The sequence below is a fragment of the Podarcis gaigeae genome (genome assembly GCF_964106915.1).
Source record: "Podarcis gaigeae genome assembly, chromosome: 4".
Classification (NCBI taxonomy): domain Eukaryota; kingdom Metazoa; phylum Chordata; class Lepidosauria; order Squamata; family Lacertidae; genus Podarcis; species Podarcis gaigeae.
The window spans coordinates 88,539,731-88,557,862 of NC_139677.1; the positions used below are offsets into that span (position 1 = coordinate 88,539,731).

The 18,132-nt window shown below is 44.6% G+C and overlaps 1 protein-coding gene across 1 annotated transcript in view; it reads right to left on the reverse strand.

Annotated features, from left to right (window-relative positions):
• The window catches only part of ARHGAP42 (Rho GTPase activating protein 42), a 168,458-nt gene that overhangs the window by 39,533 nt on the left and 110,793 nt on the right, over window positions 1-18,132 (reverse strand). Inside the window, exons 7-9 of the mRNA XM_083736395.1 lie at window positions 13,162-13,266; window positions 7,603-7,732; window positions 2,457-2,557 (exon numbers count right to left, since the gene is read on the reverse strand). Of these exons, the coding sequence (XP_083592521.1) occupies window positions 2,457-2,557; window positions 7,603-7,732; window positions 13,162-13,266 (336 nt within the window). The remainder of the gene's footprint in view (window positions 1-2,456; window positions 2,558-7,602; window positions 7,733-13,161; window positions 13,267-18,132) is intronic.

Sequence of the window (18,132 nt, forward strand, 5' to 3'; positions counted from 1 at the left end):
GCCCAGAGAGTAGTAGAGGAACAATCAGCAGAAAAGGAAGGGTCATCAAAGGAGGACTGTGCTTTAAAATGTGAAGACTGAGAACAATGTGGAAAAAGCCACCTGCGTGATTCCAGATATAAGGAATTGTTACATAAAACAAGATAGAGAGTTATAGCAGCGACTGATTGATCGAGAAAGGAGATTGTCAGTATCAGGATTGGAAACTTGTGATGTAACAAAGAAGATAGCAGAAAGATAAAGGAAGGACATTTAGCTCTTGCAATCCAGAACATGGGAGGTCTCATTGAAATTAATTAATTCAGACCCTATAATTGGCTGTATTGGTTTTTGTTTTTGAATGTGGTAAGATTGGGCTTGATTTGTTATTAATAGGAATGTTTTTCCCCTCTTTATTGGAAAATGAATAAAAATTATTTCCTAAAAAAAAGGAGTGCCAACTTGGCCCTGTGACCATGGGTACCCAGGGGCCGCGGGCACCGAAAATTGTGGGTGCCTGGCCCCTTTGTGGGGAATTTTGTGTGTGCTCGGGCACCCAGGGAGCTGGCACCTATGTTCCAAATAACTTCCCAGGAACAGTGAGACACAATGTGGTGAAGTAAAAGAGCTAGAAGGGCCCTCTTTCAGTGAGGAGTGCTATTAGGCATGCTTCCAACTTTCGAATGCAGGGTCCCTTTTCAGACAAAGAGGGCCTGAAAAGAGACTCTTTATAGACAAAGATTGAGGAGGGAGGGTAGAGAGATTTAAAGCGCAAAGCGACAAGAATCCTTCCTACATGTCTATTGCCCAAGTGGAGAATGACTGAAGATTAGGCAAAAGGAGCTATGAAAAGAATTAATAATAATAATATTAATAAATTTTATTTATACCCCGCCCTCCCCGGCCAGAGCCGGGCTCAGGGTGGCTAACACCAGTAAAATTACAATAAAAACACAATGGGGGGGGGGAAAGCAATTTAAAATACAGGTTAAAATGCAATTTAAAATGCAGCCTCATTTTTAAAGTAGCCCATGGATCAAAACCGTAAGGGGAGGGAAAACATAAGGATCAGACTCAGTCCAAACCAAAGGCCAGGCGGAACAGCTCTGTCTTGCAGGCCCTGCGGAAAGATGTCAAGTCCTGAAGGGCCCTAGTCTCTTGTGACAGAGCATTCCACCAAGTCGGGGCCAGTACTGAAAAGGCCCTGGCCCTAGTTGAGACCAATCTAACCACCTTGCGACTTGGGACCTCCAAAGTAATGTCATTTGTGGACCTTAAAATCCTCCGCGAGGCATACCAGGAGAGGCGGTCCCGTAGGTACGAGGGTCCTAGGCCATATAGGGCTTTAAAGGTCAAAACCAGCACCTTAAACCTGACCCTGTACTCCACTGGGAGCCAGTGCAGTTGGTAAAGCACTGGATGAATGTGATCCCGCAACAAGGACCCCATAAGGAGCCTCGCCATGGCATTCTGCACCCGCTGGAGTTTCTTGGTCAGCTTCAAAGGTAGCCCCATGTAGAGCGAGTTACAATAATCAAGTCTGGAGGTGACCGTTATGAAAAGTTGCAATTAGAACCTTCAAAAATCACGCCCCCCCCCCCTTTGGAAAAGTAGCCTGTCTCTTGAGGTTTGGCTTTTACTTGAAGTTAAATTAGTTGCTGAAAATTTACAGTGTACCTTGTTGGACGAATGCATGGGTGCAATGGCGCTAATGCACGGAAAAGGTTAAAGAACCCACAAATTACTGCCATTGCACTTATGATAATGAATAGAAGGTAGTGGTCAGACCCAGGAAAAGATCAGCAGAACATGTCTGGGGCTGTGTACATTTAAAGCACATTCTGTCACCCCCCAAAAAGGAATCCTAGGAACTGTGGTTTTTTTGAGAGTGTTGGGAATTATAGCTCTGTAGTGGGCAAACTATGGTTCCCAGATTCTTTGGGGTAGGATAAAGTGGTTTAAATGTATGCTGTGTACTCTGTGAAGGCCGAACGTGGAAAAGGTTCATTTTTAGTTTTCTCTAAGAAAGAAGCTTTTCTGCAAAACAATGACTGTCAATATCAGACTACCGTATTTTTTGCTCTATAAAATGCACCAGACCACAAGACGCACCTAGTTTTTGGAGGAGGAAAACAAGAAAAAAAATATTCTGAATCTCAGAACCCAGAACAGCAAGAGGGATCGCTGTGCAGAAAAAGCAATGATCCCTCTTGCTGTTCTGGCTTCTGGGATAGCTGTGCAGCCTGCATTCGCTCCATAAGACGCACACACATTTCCGCTTACTTTTTAGGAGGGAAAAAGCGAGTCTTATAGAGCAAAAAATACGGTACATAAAAACCGTTTTGATTTGGACACACTGTAACCCTCTAAGTAGCAACACCTTTCCTAGTTTATGTCCATTCCCTAACTTGAAATCAATGGAGGAAAAGCTACGGTGCCCTTTTCCAATTTAGAAGGCGGTCCACGATAACACTTACGACTTTCCCTCCAGATTTGGCTTCAGAAACGCTCATCGTGAATGCTTTCGTCCCTTTGTCGTAGGTACAGTAATGTTTTATCCAGGTGAACCCTAGAGGTCCTAAAAAAGAAAAATAAAGAAAACGGGAGGGAGGGAGAGAGACCAAGAGGTGAAAAGGAAAATTTGTACTTCTCTTATATGCATAAATGCTTCCTAAGGAAAAATATTCCTGGCAAAATAGATAGAACAATGGTTGCTCTCAGGTCAGGCTGGACCTCAGAGTCTGAGCCAGACATTTATTTATTTTTGTCAGTTTGGGGGAATAAAAGGAAGAGAGATATTCAGCCTTTTTTTAAAAAAAAAAAAAGATTTCACACATATTTAATGTATTTTCTGTTATGCCAGCTCACAGAAAAAACTCAGAGAAACCTTGGCGTGAGTGAAGTATAAACATATGTCCTGGTGTATTTCAAGTGAACTTTGCAGGCAATGCAACCCATTACTTCCACCTCCTCCTAATGCCAAATTAAGATTCTATCCTTTTTTGGGGGATAACATTCTCAACAAACCAATGTGTGCAGCCAAAGTCTATAGGGTAGTGAAACAAACAGGCCCAGTGCATTCATTTCTGAGACCAAGATAATGACTGCGTCACTTCTCCCCACCTCCTCAGCTTAAACAAATGACCAAATCCTTTCCCCCTTCAACAAGATCGTGTTGAGATGGCCTTTGACTGTTTAATAAAGCACTGCGTGTGCCCAGCATTTCATGGTGTCCTTGCACTCCTTTTAATAATGCTCAAGGTAATTTCCGATTAGCAGATTTCTTTTTAATCACATTTTGTTATTATCAGTCAACTAAAAGGTACAAAAGGTGCTCAAAGCAATCTGCCGCTATTATTAAAGTGGGGAACTCTGCTTCAGGAAAAAAACACACACAAGCCACGAAGGCCACGGGGCAGGGGGAAGAGGGTTTAGCAAAAGGCGAAAACACCTTGATGAGGAAGCCAATCACAGAATTGTAGAGAGGGAAGGGACCACAACAGTCATTTAGTCCAACCCCTTGCAATGCAGTCATAACTTTAAGCTACACTGTCATTGCACGTGCCGTTTTAGATTTGATGCTGTTATTAATGTTATTCTTATCACCATCATCAACAACAACTGCTCATTAACTATTATATTTATATCTCGCCCCTCCTCCCAAAGCAGCGGAGGGCAGCAAACAACAAGAGATAAAACTGCAAAACATACAAAAACATTTAAAATAATTCCAACCCAGGTGCAGACTGGGGAAAGATCTTTTGAGCTACAGAGCCAGCAGCTTAAGAGCCAGTCTACATTTTAGAGCTTATCACACCAGCACTGCAAAAACGGGAGGTTTCTGGGAGAGATGCTCCAAGCACAACTTTTTTCAAGTTCCTGATACAATGATGTCAACACACTGGAAGCCTTCCTGTTCCTGCTCCATGTCTATAGTGGCTCCTGGCAAGGATACTCACAATAGTCTGGTTTGCATGACACAGAAAGCCAAACGATGGCTTACTGGGAGCATGCAAACATCCAGACTTCGGGAGAGCAACTCACGGCCAATTTTCTCCTCCCTGGCCCTTTTTTATTGTAACTCGCTCTATGTGGGGCTGCCTTTGAGACTGACCCAGAAACTCCAGCGGGTGCAGAATGCCGTGGTGAGACTCCTTATGGGGTCTTCGCTGCGGGATCACATTCACCCAGTGCTATACCAGCTGCACTGGCTCCCGGGGGAGTACAGGATCAGGTTTAAGGTGCTGGTTTAAACCTTTAAAGCCCTATACGGCCTAGGACCCTCGTACCTACGGGACTGCCTCTCCTGGTATGTCCCAGGAGGACCTTACAGAGGACCTTACGGTCTTCAAACAAAAACATCTTGGAGGTTCTGGGCCACAGAGAGGTTAGGCTGGCTTCAACCAGAGCCAGGGCTTTTGGGGCTGTGGCTCCGATCTGGTGGAACGCTCTGTCACAAGAGACTAGGGCCCTGCGGGACCTGACATCTTTCCGCAAGGCCTGCAAGACAGAGTTGTCCCACCAGGCGTTTGGCCAGGGCACAGCCTGACCCCCTCCTTTGGTAATTCTTCACAGAACTCTAGCCCAATGGTTGCCATCAATTTGATTTGAACTGATTTTATAATGAATTGATTTTAGAATGCTGTATTATTTTACTGTTATTAGCCGCTCTGAGCCCAGCTGGGGATATAAATAAAATTTTATTATTTTATTTTTTATTATTATTTTGTTCCTGGGCTACACTGAGCCTTCTCCCCAATAACCATGACTTGTATCCTTTCTTACTGGTTGTGGTTACAAGGGAGAAAGTTTAACCACAAGCCCTGGTTTGGACAGCACACAAAGCCAAACTTGGGCTGAGCTGAGAGCAATAAGGAGGACCGGGAACTGCAGACGACCAAAGTGGCTCAGAACCTGTAGGTTCATGAAGTCCCAGCAAGGAATACTTTTGTTTATTGTGCTGTGCGAACCAGGCCAATGTGATGATGGCTTACTGTGTGGCTAAGGGCTGATAAAACAACTATTACTACAGAGGAAAGCTCGTGCACTCACCACTGATATTCCCTTATTGACAGCATTCCCATGGTTAGATGCTGGCTCAAAGAAGCATTATTATTGCAACAACATGTTTGCTGTAGGTAGTCGCTTTCTATACAAACACCAGTTATGTCTATGCAATGCTGCACGCTTATTGAGTTTTGGGAGAAAGTACTAGATTATATAGGGGATGCAGGTGGCGCTGTGGGTTAAAGCCTCAGCGCCTAGGACTTGCCGATCGAAAGGTCGGCGGTTCGAATCCCTGCGGCGGGGTGCGCTCCCGCTGCTCGGTCCCAGTGCCTGCCAACCTAGCAGTTCGAAAGCACCTCCGGGTGCAAGTAGATAAATAGGGACCGCTTACCAGCGGGAAGGTAAACGGCGTTTCCGTGTGTGGCTCTGGCTCGCCAGAGCAGCGATGTCACGCTGGCCACGTGACCCGGAAGTGTCTCCGGACAGCGCTGGCCCCTGGCCTCTTGAGTGAGATGGGCGCAAAACCCCAGAGTCTGTCAAGACTGGCCCGTACGGGCAGGGGTACCTTTACCTTTACTAGATTATATAAATATTTCCATGGTATTGGGGGTGGGGGGAGAGCAAATACTGTCATAGGATAATATTCTTTTAAATTATGTACTAACCATATGGAATTTGAGAACTGGTCAACCTAAATGGATTCCTCATGCCCTCACTACAGCTGAAAGACTGATATTGATCCACTGGAAGGATAAATCTATGGCCCCCTTTAATCAATGGGTAGAAGGGTGCGGGTGGCGCTGTGGTCTAAACCACTGAGCCTCTTGGGCTTGGAGATTGGAAGGGCGGTGGTTCGAATCCCCACAACGGGGTGAGCTCCCGTTGCTCTGTCCTAGCTCCTGCCAGCCTTGCAGTTCGAATGCATGCCAGTGCAAGTAGATAAATAGGTACCACAGTAGTGGGAAGGTAAACGGTGTTTCCGTACACTCTGGTTTCCATCACAATGTCCTGTTGAGCCAGAAGCAGCTGAGTCATGCTGGCCACATGACCCGGAAAGCTGTCTGTGGACAAACACCGGCTCCCTTGGCCTGAAAGCTAGATGAGCGCCGCAACCCTTTGACTGGACTTAACTGTCCAGGGGTCCTTTACCTTTTACTTTTACATAGAAGGCATGACAGCTCTTGCAAAATACAAACTTGTAGACATAGAGAGCTGGAGAGCTTGTAGTCATAGATTGTGTATGGGGAAATATACAGTGGTACCTCAGGTTACATACGCTTCAGGTTACAATCTCCGCCAACCCAGAAATAGTGCTTCAGGTTAAGAACTTTGCTTCAGGATGAGAACAGAAATCGTGCTCCAGCGGCGTGGCGGCAGCAGGAGGCCCCATTAGCTAAAGTGGTGCTTCAGGTTAAGAACAGTTTAAGGTTAAGTACGGACCTCCAGAACGAATTAAGTACCTTATTTTTCACTCTATAGGACGCACTTTTTCCCCTCCAAAAATTGAGGGAAAATGTGTGTGCATCCTATGGAGCGAATGCAGGCTCCTTGGCTTCAGTGATAGCAATGTGAAGCCTCCGAAGCGCAGAGGGAGCACTCCCTCCGTGCTCCAAAGGCTTTGCGTTGCTTTCACTGAAGCCTGGAGAGTGAGAGGCGTCGGTGCGCACCGACTCCTCTCGCTCTCCAGGCTTCAGGGATAGCCGCGCACAGCCCCTCCGGCAGGGAGAGGCTACACGGGGCTAAAGAGGAAGCCAGAACAGCGAGCGGGATCCATCCCGCTGGCTGCCTTGGCTTGTGTCATAGCCGCATGCAACCCCTCCAGCAGGGAGAGGTTGCTCGGGGCTATGGCTTCTTTAGCCCCATGTAGCCTCTCCCGGCTGGAGAGGTTGCGCACAGCTAAAGAGGAAGCCAAGACAGTGCTGTCTTGGCTTGTGTCATAGCCGCGTGCAACCCCTCCGGAAAGGTGAGGTTGCGCGCAGCCTGTACACTGCTCTTTGGGACTGGGGGGGAAATAAGATTTTTTTTCTTGATCCCCCCCCAAAAAAAAACTAGGTGTGCCCTATGGTCCGGTGCGCCCTATGGAGTGAAAAATATGGTACTTAACCTGAGGTACCACTCTAATGATATTTGCAATGTCATAAATAAATAAATGTTTATGTATTGGAATAATAATTTCATTTAAATACCTTTGCATTAGACAAGAACGTATGGAATTATAGTGTTTTTCTTTGCATTTCTTACGTGATTTTTGTTTCCTTTTTTTATTTGTTCACTTTATTTTAATTGAGATATTTTCAATAAAATGTACTACGATTGGATGCTGGTTCTCTGGATGACTAGGGTAACTCTCATATCCCTTTCATGCCAATCAAACCTTACTCAAAGATATCAGCACAGTGATGGGAAAGACAGCATCATCTGTCATAAAGGTAAGAGAGACCTGCTGGACCAGGTCAATGGCCCATCCACCCCAGGTTTCTTTTCTTACCATGACCAACCAGATGCCTATGGGAAGTCCACAAGGTAGAACCTCAGTCCAACAGCGATTCCCAGCAGCTGGTGAACAGAGGCCTAATGCTAAGTGTGCAGTTTGATTCGGATGTGTTAAATACTCACGCTTCTCTTGAACGTAGAGATAGCCTTCCATTGTCCACTGGCTTGGTGGCCTGTAGTCCTGGCTGGCAGACTTCATTCTCTGCATAAGCCGTTCTACTTCCTGCCTTGTGCTTTCAAAATTATTCCGGGTCTGTAAAACGACGACAACAATAGAAGTGATGAATTAAGCTCATGCCAATGCAATTTTGAGAGCGGCCTACCAAAATGGAACTGACGTCTGCTCTGAGGGAATTGAAGTAAAAGCAAGCCCTGTCAAATGCTGCTTTTACCACCCACCCCTAACTTGGACAGCCGCTCCAGAAGGTTACCATGGTGTTGAAAGCTGCTGAAGGGTTGAGGAGACACATTCACGTCAAGCATCCTTTTCACGCATTCATTCGTTCAGGCACTGAACGAGAAGCTAAGAAGTAGTTCAGGTCTATCAGCAAAAACCTGTCAACTCCATGTAAGGAAGCTTCCCTATGATTTCTGTTCTTCTACCAGACTGCTTGTATGAGTTTCCGAATTCCTCAAAAAGCGCAAAAATATACTGGACTGGAGAGGCGGCGTGCGAGGTTTGAAGAACACAACCCCTGTTTGTACGGAACCACTAACACCAAGTGCACAACTCATTTTGCAGCAAGGTGCTCTAAGGTAAAGGTAAAGGTACCCTGCTCTAAACCAACCAACAAAAAGAGTCAGATAAGAACAGATACTACACTTGATCTTAGCCAAAAGGCCGAGGTGGGATTGTCCGTTAGTTAATTTTGGAAACAGATTGGTATAGAAATATCGGGAATTGTGGGTAGGAAGGTGGGAATATTGAAATTAATGGTTTTTAGTTGCACCGAGTTAAAAATAAAAGAGGAATGTAAATGGGTAAAATTGATGGTAACTGCAGCCAGACAGGTTATAGCGAGTAATAGGAAAAATACAGAAGAGTTAGGGGTGAACCAATGGAGGAAAAACTGAATAATATCATAATTTCAGAATACCTAACTGTGAAGATACATAGAACGAAAGGGTTTAAGGTCAGTGAGAAAGAGGATTGGTTTGAGAAGATATTGAATTATTTGGGTAGGTTTGAACAATTGGGGGCAATTAAAATGTTAAAAGTTAAATAAACCTTGTGGATGGAGGAGTGTTAACATATATAAAATTGTACATATGGTTGATTTGAATATGTTATTATTGATTATGTACACCCAATGCATCAGCCGCCTGGGGGGTTTCACTATTTGTGTTTTGGTTGTTGGTAAAAAATAATTTTTTAAAACTTCTTAAAAAAAAGAGAGACAGGAAAATTCTCGGGTAAATCTTTTGCTCCAAGGGAAATGGAATTTGTGCTCAGGCAGAGTGGGCTGCAATTCTACTTAGCTTACTTGCAGAGCTACCCAAAATTTTGTGCTATCTACATGCCCACTAAGGGACGCGGGTGGCGCTGTGGGTTAAACCACTGAACCTAGGACTTGCTGATCAGAAGGTTGGCAGTTTGAATCCCCGTGACGGGGTGAACTCCCGTTGTTCGGTCCCAGCTCCTGCCAACCTAGCAGTTCGAAAGCATGTCAAAGTGCAAATAGATAAATAGGTACTGCTCTGGCAGGAAGGTAAATGGTGTTTCCATGCGCTGCTCTGGTTCTCCAGAAGCAGCTTAGTCATGCTGGCCACCTGACCCGGAAGCTGTAGGCCGGCTCCCTCGACTAATAAAGCGAGATGAGTGCCGCAACCTCAGAGTCAGCCACGACTGGACCTAATGGTCAGGGGTCCCTTTACCTTTACCTTACATGCCCACTAAAGAGTGGTCACACTAATTGAAGTTGCTTTGGCAATGTGTTCATTCACGGATGGGTTGGAGGGAGCTGGGGATGCATGAAAGGGACATTGCAACTCCGAATGGTGTAGGTGGCCCTGTTTCCTCTTGCACCTGTCCATTGTACCAATCAGTGCTTGTCCAAAAGTGCAAATGTTTCCTACGATGCTCCTACTAGAAACAGTGGGGGGGGGGGTTGAAATCAAGCGGGAGGCTATTTAGAACTGCAGTCCGCTTTAACTCAACACATGCATAGCCTTGAACACATTGACGTGCATAGCCTTGAACACATTTTTAAGAGCCTATCATAGGCTACACTGGATAGTACTAGACCTGCCAAGGCTACAGGAGATGTCCAGGAATAAAAGGATTAAAGGATTGCAAGAGACTCAGATATTGTGAGAACACCTAATGCTTGTTGACTTGGGTATGGCAACAACAAAGACTTTCTGTTCCAGAAAGAACATGTAGTGGATTTGTCAAAAACGTGGCAGATGCAGGAACGCGCGCCAGAAAGACGACAGGTTGTGTAACTAGCAGAAGTCAAATTCGCTTACCCCCAGGCACCCCTTTTCCTGTGCGGCAAAAATTCAACAGCAAGCACAGATACTTTCAGAAGTCCAACAGGGGCATGGAATCACCTGCCATGCAACTGAAGCTGGTGCATCTAACTGATGCACGCTCGTGGCTAGAAGCCCCCCTTGAAACTTATTAAGTGGCTTAGCTAAATAACTTATGGGCTCAGTGCATATTACGAACAGTAAAAATTGCCCTGCACCACTAGAGTAGCGACGACAAGAGTACAGAGAAGGAACGTGCTGCATGTCGTGAAGCAACAGTGACCCCTGGTGCTTAAAAAAAGTCAAGGGTTTACTTACAATCTTAATCACATTGCTCTTAATGCGTTTATCCCCTCCCTAACCTTCTTATTTGCCTCGGTTCTTTTGGGGAGGGAGATAAAGGTGGGAGGTGACTCCCACAAGGGACCATATTCTGCTCCCCCCATTTTACTAATCCTTTGCCTCACGTCGGCACTGCACCTCTATGCAGAACCTGAAGGTTTGAGCGAACAACTCAGCAATTTCTGTTACCCACACAAGTCATTTTGTTGTGCATATTTGTTTTAAAGCTGCTAATTGATGCCTTGGGCTCCTTGAAACTTGCATTGAACTTGCATTGATGAATTGGACTATGTCCAGTAGTTTTTAACGTTTGATCTTTATCAATATTTTCTCATGAATATTTCATATTGTTTTATGTAAACTACTTAGAGGTTTATAAGCCCCTTATCCACACCCTCAAGCCTTACTAACTGAAACATAAATCTTGTCAAGTAAGTAAATAAATAAATTTCCTACAGGTGGGCACTTTACTTCACTTATTAGGAGCTTATATGCCTTCAGGGAATTTTTTTAAAAAGGAAAGAAACCACTCCTAACCAACTATGTAATCTGGATAGAAGATGGCTTTTATTATCCAAATTTCTTCCATCTCTAACCGCCTACAGTATTGGATGTTAAGGGCGGAAGTTTAATTCTGTACTTTTCACAGAGGCTGGATTTGCAGAGAGGTTCTGAAATTCTGACTGCAGGTCATTCGCTTTATCAACTGCTTGCTTCCAAAGATTTCTCCCTTTAAACTATTCTTACTGGGGGAGCATTTCCAATTAACGGTATTATGTGAAGCGCTGGCAACATCAGCACCAGAGAATGGCATTGCTGGGCAGACCATGACAAGAGGAAGAGGAAGAAGATGCAACCTCCGTTTGTTAACCCAACAGCATGGATTAGGACCACTGGGAAATGGCCAAAAGGCAGACCCACGCCAGATGTGCTTGTATGTGTTTTCCACTGAAGACATTTTGCCCAAGCTGCCATCTCCTTAGATCTGGAGCCAAGATTTACCGTATTTTTCGCCCTATAAGACGCACTTTCCCCCCTCCAAAAATGAAGGGGAAATGTGTGTGCGTCCTATGGGGCGAATGCAGGCTTTCGCTGAAGCCTGGAGAGCGAGGGGGGTCTCCAGGCTTCAGGAAGCTATCCGCTAGCCGTGGGAGACCCAGCTCTCCCAGGGCTAGCGGAGAGCTTGCCTGCACCCAGAAGCTTGGGGCGCACTGAGTTCCGCATGCCCCAAGCTTCGGGATTAGCGCAACGCTCCGCTAGCCCTGGAAGAGCCGCGCAGCTCTCCCACGGCTAGCGGAGACCTTGCCGGCACCCAGAAGCTTGGGGCCGCTGAGCTCCGCACGCCCCAAGCTTCAGGATTAGTGCAGCGCACCTGGGGGGGGGGAATAATTTTTTCCCCTTTATTTCCCCCCCAAAAAAAACTAGGTGCGTCCTATGGGCCGGTGCGTCCTATGGGGCGAAAAATACGGTAGTGCTGGTCATTTGAAATCATCCCAAGGCTCACGGTCCCTTCTGAACAGCCTCACACCTCACCTGGGAAGGCATCCGAGGGCCTATGCTGTTGCTGGAAGGGGCCAGAAGCAAATTTCACCTCTGTACAGTGGGCTACATTCTAAACACACCTTTCTCTATTCTCCATTCTGACACATCGGACATCAGGCACACTGAGCGACAAGTGCTCAGGGTGCAATGTAGGGTTGCGAGGGATGTGGTCTGGGGAGAGGGGTGTGGCACAGAGAAAATTCTGTGGGGCAGATTAAGAGAGGCCTGGGGGGCGGGCGGGCTGCATTTGATTCCCGAGTCCTGAGGTTTCCCAGCCCTGTCTAAAACGAAGCTCATTTTCTCTGCACCTTGCACTCTGTCTGAATCAGTGATTCAGCTTCACACTCACTTTTTATTAATACAGTGGTACCTCGGGTTACAGATGCTTCAGGTTACAGACGCTTCAGGTTACAGACTCTGCTAACCCAGAAATATTACTTCGGGTTAAGAACTTTGCTTCAGGATGAGAACAGAAATCGTGCTCCGGCGGCGTGGTGGCAGCGGGAGGCCCCATTAGCTAAAGTGGTGCTTCAGGTTAAGAACAGTTTCAGGTTAAGAACGGACCTTCAGAACGAATTAAGTACTTAACCCGAGGTACCACTGTATTGTTATTTCAGCCCCTTGTTGAGCAGGACTGGGTGCATGCTGCAATTCTACGGATAGCAATGGCTCCGGCTTTCGGGAGCACAAAGGGTCGTTGGATTTTTATTTTTAAACATTTTTTTGGCTGGGATGGGGCTTCTATGGCCTGCATAGCTCTATCCTATTCCACATGTCTAGCAAAATAGCTTCTTCTTTTCTTTGAAGAAAAGCAAGCTAAAGAAAGAAAAATATGCAAAATGTATTTGATTTTGATCATGAAAATTGGGCCTTGCTTGGCTCCAAAACTGAATGGGCTAAGCATAGAGTTGTCCTCCCCATTCAAAGTGGGGCTCAAACCCACAACCCTGAGATTAAGAGTCTCATGCTCTACCAACTGAGCTAGTGTGACGCCGCCTGTCTACCTCTGTGCACAGGGCAGGGTTTATACATGCTTTTGCTTAACCTACTGGACATCCCGAATGGGGGTTGTTTATCTGAACTGGGAGCAGCGCAAGTTGTACTAATTCAAAGCATAGAGACGTGAAATCGATAACTGGATTCCCCACCCAAGGCAGGCAGGTGGAAATCAGCGTGACTAAGCAATACAAATGAAGCATATTGCATTTATGCATGAGCTCCCTTGATTTGTTTTCAAGAGATTTTAGCCTCGCAACAGAGCAAGGCTTTCGTTAACGCTGGAGTTCAGTGATCTGAGAAGCTGTGATAAATGCCACTCCTCCTTACATTCTGCAAGTTGAACTGCAGCTGTTGCTTGTATGGTTCAAACTCCTGGGCCAGCTCATATCCCTCGTGGTAAAAGGTAAATAATCCCTGAAGAAAGGCCAAAAGCTGAAAGGGAAGAAAAATGTAACATCCGTTATTAATTGTATTCCTTATCTGCCCTTCACCAGAAGGTCCCAGGGCAAGTTACAGCATATAAAACACAATTAAAACAGTAAAAAAACACAAACCACCCACAATCCCAGAACAATAATTCCATGCAAAGCATTACAGGGAGAATTCCCAAATCAGTAAATTTCAAGGGCCATGGAAAAGACATGTCTCTTCAGCAAACAACAGAAGCTGTAAAGAGACGGTGCCAGGCATACTTTGGTCAGGAAGGTGTTACGCATTCTTGGGGCCATCACCAAAAAGGCCCTCTCAAGAGCTGCTTGCTTCCCCGCAAAAATTCACACGCGGCAGAAGGGTGTCCTCCACCGATCTTAATCAATCGACTCATCAAAAGGGAAGGAGGCGCTCTTTCAGATATTTGAGGCCCACATTGTTTGGGGCACGCACACATGAATGCACGTATGACACAGGCATGCAGCAGAGAACTCTTAGGATAGTTTTGGAGAGGGGAGAATTTACTTTCAATGGGAAGAACATACCGTATTTTTTGCACCATAAGATGCACTTTTTCCTCCTAAAAAGTAAGGGGAAATGTATGTGCGTCTTATGGAGCAAATGGCGCTGTGCAGAGAAGGAGAGCTGTGCAGCGCCTCTTCAGCGAAGCGGGAGGAGAAATGGAAGGGGCTCCCTTCCTCCTCCTGCTTTGCTGGAGAGGCGCTGTGCAGAGAAGGAGAGATTTTTTTTCTTGTTTTCCTCCTCTAAAAACTATGTGCGTTTTATGGTCGGGTGCATCTTATAGAGTGAAAATATGGTACGTTGTTGTTATTGTAATGTCCAAGGGTGGTTTATAGTGCTGGTGAAGCCCCTTTCAGCCATTTTGCCAACTGCTTACAACATGGGCGTAGCCAGGATTTATGGTGTGTGTGTTTTTTTGGGGGGGGCATGGCAGGCTTCATGTTGGAGGGGGGAGAACCTGAGTTATTTTTGTTGATTTACTTGATTGGCTACACCCATGGTCTACAACCACAACGGGTCAAGAAAAGGAGTGGAAGATGGACTGGAGCAAAGGCACAAAGAGGAAAGACACAGGAGAGTTTGAAACAGGGACAGAAAAGGTGCAAACGAGAAAGATGCACACAGCCAGGAGCCTGAGAGATGAGTGGATTTAAAAATGTGCATTTCGATTTAGAAGACATCTGAAGGCAGTCCTGTTTAGGGAAGTCTTTAATGCTTGCTGTTTTATTGTATTTTAAATATTTTGTTGGAAGCTGCCCAGAGTGGTTGGGGAAACCCAGACAGATGGGTGGGGGTATTTATTATTATTATTATTATTATTATTATTATTATTATTATTATTATTTTCAAAACTAACAGCAAACTCCGAGGCGGGGGGAAGGCTGCCTTTAAATTTAGTTTTAATCAAATCTTGCCCAGGGATGATGTAGGTGATGTATCTGGCAACCTATCAAGAGAACAAACTGCAAAAGAGGTTTTGTTTACTTAGTTTGCTTTGCCATTTAAACAGAGGCCTGATTTTTAATCTGCGGGCAAACCTGTCAAGTAAACCTTTCAGTCTTCCTAATAATGCTCCAGGGCCAGCAGAAGGTCCAAAAAATGCAAACACCAAGCTTTCTGAATCTCCTGGTAGCCCATCTTGCTATTATACCCTCCAGGCACACCTGTTCACTATTCAAGTACTGCTGCCACCTTCAGATCAAAAACTGCTTTGTTATTACTATCATTAAAAAAACAAAACAAACCTGTTCTGTACTGAAGAAAAAGACTTACTGGCACTAGATGGCAGCAATGTCCAACTTAACATGAAACATTCAATTCCCTATACCGAAAGTTAATACAAGTTATTTGTTTGAGCAAGCAAGGTTTCCGGTGTCACAGCCCCAAACATATTTGGTTTTGTTTTTTCAGTGCTGGTGTATATGTCAACCCACCCATGTGGTCAGTGTGTACAATGTTCAAAGCTGCTTATGTACTGCTTAGTATACCTGCTGGAGATAATCTACTGGGATGCAGAGATGCTCAGTGTGTGCTAAGAGGTTTGAAATATTTCTCAACACACGTGAAACATTTCAGCCTTCGAGTATTGTTAGCCCAAAAATGAAAACAAGAAGAAATTCCTACGAAAGATGAATGGCAGATGAAATTAATGGACTATACAGAATTGGACAAAAATGACAGGAAGGATTCGAAACCTGTGGGACCAGAGATGTACAGAAGATTGGAAGAAGTATATGAATAATTTGAAGAGCAAATGTAATCAACAAATTACGCTAGTAGGACTACAAGAGGTTTTGTAAGGAGAAATATACGAAGTGTTACAAAGTAGAAAAAGATAGAGATATTGGTTATGAGTTTGAAATGTAATAGGGAAGATAAGAAATGCATACTGAGAGATTAGATTGGGAAATTTCCAGACAGGATTGATGGAAGTCAAAAATTTGAATAAGATGTAAAAGTATGTTTAATTACTGTTGAAAATGATATGTTAAAAAAACTAATAAAAATTATATATATAGAAGCAAAAGAAAAAAGAAAAAAAAGAAAAAAGGAACATTTCAGCCTTCACTAGGATTCAGTCTCAGATTTCCAGAGGCTCTCAGGCAGCAGGAATGTCATTGAATATGGCAGTTTCCTTCCACCTCAGCTTGAAAGGGAGTTTTGGAGAAAGGGAGCTTTAGCTTCCTGTTCAAAATGCAAATAGGGCAGACAAACAACTGCAATTGTCTCTGCTGCATCTAGTTTGACCCTCAAGGCCCCCACCTTTAGCCTGAAAGATGGAAGGTGTGAAAACTGAGAATTCTCTCGAGGTCCACAGACTTCACTGAGTGCGCCTGTGCAAAGTGTGAATGGCCTTCACCAGTGATTCACCCAATAAGCAAATACCCAACTTCTCCACCCAGCAGTTGTGGCCTTGCTCTTCATCAGACTCCTCAAGCAACAGAGAGAGCCAGGGAGGCACCTGGAAGAGAAGGAACCCAGGGAGGATGCCAAACACTGTATTTGAGGACCCAAAGTTCCACTTAATTTAATTCGGGAAAGGAAACACCAGTTCCAAGTGGTGTTTTGGACAGTAAAAGCAGGGGAGGCAAAGGTTTGCTTAAATGCAAACTGACTGGATCCTGCCCTGCGATCTCCTTGGCAAGGATGGGCAAGGTTAAAATACTTTCAAATAACGAAACTATTTCTCCCTGCTGTTTCTCAATTATTCTACCAATTATTCTTCCCACCCACTCCAAATTCCAGGACATGGGGCAAAGCCCCTGGGGAGGGCAATCTGAAGTTAGGCAAATAAATGGCAAGGAAAGTATCATTATTCCAGACCTAACTGCTCCTCTGGAAGTGGCTTTTCTGCTGCCGTTTTTTTTTTAAAGGGCCAACAGGGGGTAATGTTACCTGATATGCATAAGATCAGTTGTGGCCCTGAGAGAGATTTTTATTGGTAGCTTTGTTTTAAATGCAGCTGTTTTTAATTAGTGCTTTAAGTCAGATCTGGCCAGACTTCTACAGGCTGCATTCAGACACAACAATAAACAATGGATAATTCTTATGGAATGAGCCCAGACAAGTCTTAGGCTAGCACAGTCCCCTCCTTGGTGCAGCTGCAAGGAGAGCAGAAACTTCTGTTTTGCTTCCATTTTGAATTAACAACAGTTTAGTGTGACATTTCCACCCTAAACTGCGCCTAGTTAGTCTTAACTATGGTTTGCCAAAACAAGCCAACTTCAAACCTTGGTTTATGAAGCCAACGTGTTTCAATAAACTATAGTTTTATAGATTAACTAGATGCAGTTTACGGTTCGGATGTAACACTAAACTGTGTTTAATTAAAAATAGAAGCAAGATGCTTATACTCTCCTTGTCTTAGTGGAGAGAAGAGTAATACTTAAGAGTAGATCCACTGAAACCAATGGGAATCAAATTACACATGACTAAGTCACATTGAGCTTAACAGGCCCACTTTAAGTAGGACCAACTCTGAATCTAATCCATTAATGTGTTATGCAGCTGTTTAAAATGCTTTTGCTCTGCAGAAAACAAACACTAAGCAAAATTCAGGGTCCCTTATCCTTAAAGCAAAACCGTGGCCCATTTGATTGTTAGAAAACACCAATCTCTCATTCTCTCCCCTCATCCCTATATTCCAGATCACCAACAAAATCAACTTAAGACTGGATAACCAAGGATCTTTTGAGCTATCTGTATTTTTAAAATAAATACATGAACCAGGAAGACAGTAACTTTTTGACGAATTAAAGGCTAGAGGTCAAATTCCTACCCTATCCAAACTGGAAGTGCAATCTTCTTCCTGTGAGAATGAGATGACCAAAGAATCTCAGGGTCACCAACACTACATAAAAATAAATAAAGGACTTTTTTTTTGCGGGCTTCAGATGTTGTCATTTTCCCTTGCTCCTCATAGCTCAGCTGCTAACTCACCCTCATGGCTAGGGCTGCATTAAACTACCATAAGCTTTGATTTATTGCTCTGATTTATTTAGTGATTCAGAGCCTAGGTAAACATGCAACTGATAAAAGCACAACCGGGCGAAATCAGCCTCCTCAACCTCTAGCTGTACCGTGGGTCGGTTCACACAACATGTACTTTCAGCACATGGCCTGCGCATGTGAACGAGTCATCGCTGACTAAATCAACAGAGACACAAATGTAGCATCAGTGCCTTTCAATAGAGCTAGTTCAATTGCAAATGGGAACAAGGACAGCCATTGTTTGAAGTTCAGGTACAGCTCAGCTGGTACAGCATAAGGCGCTGAATCTCAGGATTGTGGGTTTGAGCCCCACGTTGGGCAAAAGATCCCTGCACTGCAGGGGGTTGGGACTAGGTG